We start from the raw sequence: 7,293 nt of genomic DNA, 5'->3' as shown, positions 1-7,293 counted from the left end.
CGGAGTAAATACCTCATGCAAGTCTGAGCATTAAATGTGAAAAGAAAGCTTTCAATTATAAAAGCATACACTGGTGCCTACCAGCTGGGACCCACCCAAGTGTGAAAACAACTTATTTCAGGACATCAGAGAAAACAACAGCTTTTCAGTAATGACAGGATCCAGAGAAATACCCTGTGATCTTTTTGTGATGTTTTTTTTGTTTTTTTAACTGATTAAGCTTTTACTCAAAAAAACATAAAATCACAAGACATTTACTAACATGTTACGTGACACAGATACACGTTTACGGTAGTATTATAACATAAGAGTTTGAAATTACACTAACTTTTAATGATTTTAATGATTAATCCTACTCTAATTCACTCTACATAGCATCTCAAAGTGTGTGTACAATCTCTTTCTCTGTTAATGCATAAACGTTACCCCTGTTTGGAATGCATTAGGAAACAGTATTTGGACAACACTAGCTAAAATCAAATATAACATTCTCAGAAATAAATGTATTGCTCTAAGTTACAAATTCCCTAAAATAATTAATTGACCGCCCTCACCCTAATGCAGGGTAACAACAATAATTACCAACACTCTGCTGTTCCTCGTGTGGGAAATGTCTTTAAAAGTTTCCAAAAATCTCAGTGGGAGGTGAGAGCAGAGGTGAAACTCAGAAAAGCAGGTTGACGTCCACATCCTCTGTGGAGAAACAGGTTTACAGAGAACAGTGAGTCTGACTGATATATAATAAACTGTCCATGTGTTGACAATTAGCTGGAGAGAGGATAGACATATAGGAACATTTGGTAAAATCTTCACCACACCCGTGATTAGACCACAATTAATAAGTCTAATATTCAAGCTCACAGTAAATTATACAGTTTCATAAGTGGTAATGCTCTCACCATCCTTGATGCCAAAGCAGGAGGTCCATTCTTTCAGGGTGACTTGTTTGTCCTTGTCAGCATCACACTCCTGGAAGAAGAGAGAGGTGCAGTGCTCCATCGGTACCAGGGGAGCCCGGAGTGGGGCCAGCTCTGAGTGGGACAGGGTCCTGCACAGAATGAGCAGCGGGTGGATTTTCATCACGCTGATCACATGTAGCTTAAGTAATCACATGTTTTTGTTGTTAATGTAACAAAAACGTTAACAACAAAAACTTGTTCTTTTCTTTTGGACACAGGAACAATGGCTCTCAGAAGTGTACGTCTATTTTGCATAGCTCAAGAGAAATACAAGCAATTTGTTAAAAGGACACAAAATGAGATGCATTCACCAATTTAAAATGTCAAAGGCAAATTATTTTTGAGTGAAAGAATAATGAGACCGTACGAAGAAGCATCTTTACCCATGACCAATAAAATTCAGCTTTTGCTTTAAATGTCATACCAAGATTGATAGTAATTTTGTTTAAATTGATCATCTTTTACTGTGAATTATTTAACAAAACAGATTCTTACTATACATAATGTTGTGATTATTTAATCAATTCAATTTGAAATAAAGACAAATATTTATTTGGACTAAAGAAACAAATACTACAGATTTATTTTTTTCTTTATTTCTAAACCCAAAATTTAATTTCACATCTGGAAACATTTGTCCCAATTAGCTGTGAGTGAAGCACGGATGGTGAAAATGTACCTGTCAGAAGGATGCTTGTCCAGCTGAGCAAACTGCCAGTGAACCGGATAGATGTACATGTTGTAGTTCTTTTCAAAGTCCTGCGCAAGGAGCTCGACAGAGTGATTGCCAGCGTGAAGACGCCTCTCGTTTTCAAAAATCTTCTTCACCTTCAATAAAGAAACACAAAACAGATCACTTGCAAACAAACAACAACAAATCTACAGCTGATGTTTCTCACAAAAAATAAAAAAAGTCAAAGTCAATTAAAAACAACACAGGTCTGAATCAGGTGAAGGTTTTCAATTATTTTTCAAGGTCTTGCTATGGCCTGTTGACATTGTTAATACCTGCAATATCCTAGTAAGGGGCAAGAAAAGCCAAAGTGTGGTAGTAAATAACTTATTTTTTTACAAAGAAAATTCTGGTCTAAAATGAAAAGAATGGATACATTCAAGCTCAAAAAGAGAAGAACAAGCTTCCATTACAGTAATGTTGCGTGTCTCACTCTGAAACGCTGTTTTGGGGTGAGGAAGCCCGGGGAAACGGAGTCATGCTCATAGAGCTGCAGAAGCACGTTTTTCAGCCAATCTCTCATTCGCAGAGGAAACTGGACCAGTTCATTCTTCACACACTGAGGAATTACTGAGAGAAGGAGGACACAAAACAAACAGTTCGATACAGTCAAAGGTTCGCCCCCGCCAACAGTTTTCTTCAACAAAGACCTGCCTAGTTCTCACGTTTGCATGGGCCAGTGTAGTCCAGGTGAAGCTTGTAGCCTCTCTTTGTGCCCTCCAAGTTACACTTCGTAGCAAAAAGCTCACACGACGTGTCGTATGTTTTGTTATCTGTCCCACAAACCTGAACGGACATAAAGACCTTTTAATGATGAGGCTGTCCAGTTGAATCAGTAGTACTTTGCACACACTTACATGTTCAAATGTATTTGTGCTGCCTGGGCACTCTAATGGGTCTTGACACACACATCCAGGTTTACCATCCGTATCCGGTTTACATGTTTTTCCTCGCTTGCACCAAAAATTGTCACATGGATCTAGAAGAAAATGCAAAGACTCCATTTGTTTACCATACATCAGATTTACAACAAAGTGGCTTGTTTTATGGCTGGTTCTTCTTGTGGAAACCAGTGAGTACTCACTGCCTGCATCACCTACATTCCTCTATCATTAGAGCTGGTACAGTCATTAATTTCATGCCCATCTGCCTGATTCACTCCTTAAGCTATGGAGCGCCATATTAATCCTGCAGAACTTTGTTTTGGCAGTGACTGTGAAGCCATGCAGGCACTATTCATGCGGAAGTGGGACCAAAGTGGTCCAGTCAGCAGATTCCCCTGTGAGACTGTTGGGATAGGGCATTAGTCACCGGGTGGTGAACACTGCTGGTCAGAGACCATGGAGGACATTTTAGTCCCAAGGATAAACACTGTTCATTTTATCTTCCATCATGATATATTTTAGTTTTAAAGTTTCCATTTAAAAGTAACTCAACTAAGTTTGTATATTGGTTAGGGTTAGGTTTAGGTTTAGGTATAGGGTTAGGTTTTTCTTCATTTTTGTACTAAATGTCTAGTCATATGTTTACATTTAGATCCACTAATATATGATTCTCATAGGCCTCTTTTTTGTTTCTTCACCAATTAAAACACCACTGAGTATATTTCGGTACGACCCTCTCTTCCCGTTCCAACCTATTAGGTAATGGCCACAAAATGGAGTCAGCTGGCATTATTCACTGATTTAAAATTGCATCATTTAAGCTGTTTATATCAGTTTGATACAGAACCACTTGGGGTAAAATATGTGATCCATATGGACCTCAAATGTGTTGTGCTACTATAGTCTTGCCACCAGGGGTTGCATTGGTCAACTCAAGTTGGTCTGATCTGAGAAGCCTATTATGAGAACACATCTGGTCTGAGCCAAATCCGTATGTGGTCCGTATGAATGTGCTCAACGGGAAATACTATTTCTTACTTCTAGAAACTTAGTTGTGACTAACATCAAATGAACATCATGCTTTTTTTTTTCTCTCTTTTTATGACAAATAATAAAGCATTAAACACAAACCTGGTGGAGTTTGTGAAAGATGTATGTTGCCACTCGAAAAGGACCTGGACCGAGGATACAGATCCACTGAGGCTCTGATCTGCACAGGATTCACCCCCACTAAGGGACCCTAGAGAAAATGACACGTAAATAAAAAAGTAATCGTAACGCTATCTATGATAGCATCATGTTGGGAAATAACACAGCATTGACAAGTCACTTTTGATGACAATATAATGGGCAGATTGCTTAAGTCTTTCACTTCCTTATCTTTTAAAACCTTGATATGGTAATGCTACCCAATTGTTTTCCTCATGAATCCTCACTACTGATTGGATCAGAAAGAGGGTTCTATTAACTTTATGTGTATAGCTGTATTATGTTCTTAACCACACTTTTTGTTGAATTTGCTTTTTTATAACTTATAAACTCTTTTTTTTTAACTTGTGCCTTATTGAATAGAAAACATTGGTTAGCGACCTTAGGGCCAGTAAATTTGCAAATACTTTTACCCATTTTCCGTTCCGTTTCCTCTTAGCTTTGTGAACGACGTTCTCAGTGCTGCTGCCCTCAGACTCCTCACTGTCCAGTCGGCCCTGGTCTTGTATAGGATGTGTTTCATTCCTTTGTGGAGAGTGCTTCCTGGGTCTCTTGTTTTTCTTCTGCTTCCTTGTCTTTCTCTTAGAGAAAGCTCCACTGTCACTCTCGTCCTTCCCCTCTTCCTTTTCAGACCTCCGCAGACCAGAAATAAGCCCAACGCTGCTCTGAAACTCTTGACGGTCCACAGTCTCCTCTGGTTTGTCCGTAACAGCGTGTTTTTCTTTTGATTTGGTCGATGAATCCTTGCTCTGATCAGTCATTTCTTCCCGGTCTCCTGCTTCAGGGGATGGCATGTATTGCATGAGAAGTTCTTTCTCACCCATCTCTTTCTTGGTGTCTTGAAGATCCCTTTTTGATGAAGACTCTTGGTTTTCAGTCGATGGGTAGAGATCTTCTGATTCCACCTGAGCAGGTATTAATATTCCACTATCAGCAGCATAATCAAGAGTCATTGGAAGTTCTGACTCTGTGCTGCTCTCTGTTTCCTCCAGCAAGCCCACCTGACCACTTCGTTCAGTTAGCTTGATTGCAGGTTTTTCAGCCTTTGCCTTCGCTTTGGCCTCTTTTTCCTCACTGTCGTCTTTCGTTTTTGCCACATGTTTGATCATTTTCACTGCTTCTGAACTGTCGTTAGCCTTCTTTTCGTCCATCATTGTTACCTCGTCTTCTGTTTCATCTGCTTCTTCATCTTCTGCTCCCTCCGTCAAAAGACCTACCAGTTCTTCTTCGCTCAAAAGCACTGCTGTGAGTTTCTCTATTTCTTCGTCCACTTCTTCACCCTCTTTGTTGGGATTAGTATCATACCCAGAGCTCACTTCCTCAACTTCCGGTTCCTGACTGCCAGTTTCAATGGTGGCCAAAGTGGGAGAGACCTGTGGCCTGTTGCCCTCCATCGTGATGACATCCTTAACCAGGAGAGTGAAGAAAGCATTCAATTTACAGAGCTTTGCAAACATATTCGTGCCGTTTTCAGTTGTTCACAATTTATGATGTTACAACTACTAACTTGTATATTTTAGTATGATAAAAATTATATTAACCAAAACAAAGTAGACTATTAAAAATCTAATGTATGGCATGCATTTATATTCAGCTCTTTTACTCTGATAATCCTGAATACAATCCAGCTGAACATTTACCAAGAACACTGCCGTGTCAAAATATCTGACCGATGTATGAGAGTTTACCTTTTCTGTACCCGAGTGTGACGACTCCCCCATTCCATGGTGTTTTTCACGAGATTTACATTTCACCTATTCATAACAGGAATATTGATAATTCATCCCAAAATGAGCATGCATTTTATCTTCATGCTATATTTAAAAAAAAAAACAAAAACAAAAACAAAACGTGTCACTTGATAAAGAAAGGGGTGTAATACTTTGCTACTCACAGATGGAGCAAACGTTGCACCTAGAAAGAAAATGAATATCAAGGAGACCCTCATATCTGAAATGTCACAAGGAGTGGAAACTGTTAGTCAAAGAGACAAATCGAAATTGACAGCAAAGCTGACTTTCCACAAGACTTCAACTTGTATTGTTTTTTTTTTTTGTCTTTTTTTTCCCGGCTAAAACAGAATGCTGCATATGTATGCAGCCAGGAACTTGGTACTCTACTGTTGTCACAGTTACTGGCCTCATACACAGGCCTCACTCTCAAAAGTCACATTCAGGGGTAAAGTAAACATCAGAAGCTACCAGACTGGAAAACGTCGACTAAATCCACAAAGTGAGTGCCAGGACGGAAACAATACAGACATCAGTGGATCTGTCCAGTGGAATTAAAGCTTTGTGACTGAGTGAAATAAGCCTGACACATGGAAAAGCAACAGGGGTATGTGTGTGAAAATGCACTGAATGTATGGAAACTCTACGTATATAGTAAACAAAAATACACCTCACATTATTTCAATATGTACATGGTCTTTCTTGAAACTATTCAATATAATATATGTCATTGTAATTTGTGGGAAATCTGTGCATAACTCCATGTATGTAACTTTTTCTTTTACTTTAATATCAACAGTTTTTTAGTAAATTACAATATTAATAGTGCATCAGCTGTGCTGTCATGCACAAAAGCAATACCACAAGATGTGACTTTCAGTGGCATAGCAAAGTCCAGCAACCTTTCTTAAACGAGGTAACATTTTAACCAGACCAGAGGCATTGAAAACATCATTCAGCAGTTTCACTTAATGTTTTTTAATACCTTCTTTTTCCACGCACCTTTAGCCTGCTTTGAAGAAAAGAATCACAGATACTTGCAAATCGGTTTTACCTGCTTTTTGCTGGAGCAAGGAAAATGAGAGTCCTGAAAAAACACCAGAACGTGCTGATGTTGAACCCGTGAAGCTGTCCTTTTGTATGCAATGCTGCACTCACTGACCGCTCAAGCTGAAATGAACACAGGAGTTGGGGTTTTTTTAAGGTCTGGGATGCCACTGCTTTGGGAGGGTCTTTGGGCTGCACAAAGGGTAACATGGAGGCATCCAAAACTGAACTTAAGCTTTGTCAACTGCCTAAAAAAAAACAAAACATAATTTTCTCCAAAGCACAAGAAGTTTAAAAGCTGTTTATTGGTGTTTGCATTTCACCTGTAGCACCTAGGCACATTAAGTAATTTAATGGCCAAGATCTCATCTCGGACCAAAGTGTATGTATGTTGTTTCATCTGTCAGTGTTCCTGCTGCTGGAAGTTTTTATATTTTGTTACATTAAAACCACAAACATCAATATATTTATGCTAATTTTATGCTTAGTGGTGCAAAGTACTCAATATCCATCCATCCATCCATCCATCCATCCATCCATCCATCCATCCATCCATCCATCCATCCATCCATCCATCCATCCATTTCTGATTCCTACTTGTTCTTATAAGACTACGTGGAAGATTATGTTCATGCACAGTGTCCAATCAATCCTCAGTGAGCTCAAGGTGGTTTACAAAGAAGAATGGGGAAATAAATCAGTGTTATATTAGCACTAGTTTATGTTGGTTT

General features: G+C 39.0%; 1 protein-coding gene across 2 annotated transcripts; it reads right to left on the bottom strand.

Moving 5' to 3' along the window:
• Window positions 1-95: 95 nt before the first annotated feature.
• LOC103137854 (SPARC-like protein 1) lies at window positions 96-6,739 on the bottom strand. Of its 2 annotated transcripts, none has more exons than XM_007551816.2 (11): window positions 6,570-6,739; window positions 5,680-5,735; window positions 5,474-5,539; window positions 4,199-5,191; window positions 3,708-3,816; window positions 2,550-2,671; window positions 2,358-2,478; window positions 2,126-2,262; window positions 1,639-1,787; window positions 900-1,048; window positions 96-693 (listed from the first exon to the last, which is right to left on the bottom strand). In XM_007551816.2, exons 2-11 carry the CDS (start codon window positions 5,731-5,733, stop codon window positions 665-667), a joined length of 1,929 nt encoding a protein of 642 aa, XP_007551878.1. In that variant the 5' UTR covers window positions 5,734-5,735; window positions 6,570-6,739; the 3' UTR covers window positions 96-664. The 2 variants fall into 2 exon arrangements, with proteins under 2 accessions (XP_007551878.1, XP_016526908.1); XM_016671422.1 differs by having other exon boundaries at window positions 6,574-6,739.
• Between the last annotated feature and the right edge of the window lie 554 nt (window positions 6,740-7,293).

Source organism: Poecilia formosa, unplaced genomic scaffold (assembly GCF_000485575.1).
Source record: "Poecilia formosa unplaced genomic scaffold, Poecilia_formosa-5.1.2 Scaffold44, whole genome shotgun sequence".
NCBI classification, from domain to species: domain Eukaryota; kingdom Metazoa; phylum Chordata; class Actinopteri; order Cyprinodontiformes; family Poeciliidae; genus Poecilia; species Poecilia formosa.
This window is presented reverse-complemented; position numbering and strand designations above follow the sequence as displayed.

Bases quoted from the DNA above. Each gene is read 5' to 3' on its own strand.
- LOC103137854 (XM_007551816.2), bottom strand. From the start codon at position 5,733: ATGAGGGTCTCCTTGATATTCATTTTCTTTCTAGGTGCAACGTTTGCT. The intron at 2,672-3,707 runs GTTTGTGTTTAA...ATTTTCTTCTAG, and splicing joins TCTTTCACAAACTCCACCAG to ATCCATGTGACAATTTTTGG. The intron at 1,049-1,638 runs GTACATTTTCAC...CATTCTGTGCAG, and splicing joins GACAAGCATCCTTCTGACAG to GACCCTGTCCCACTCAGAGC.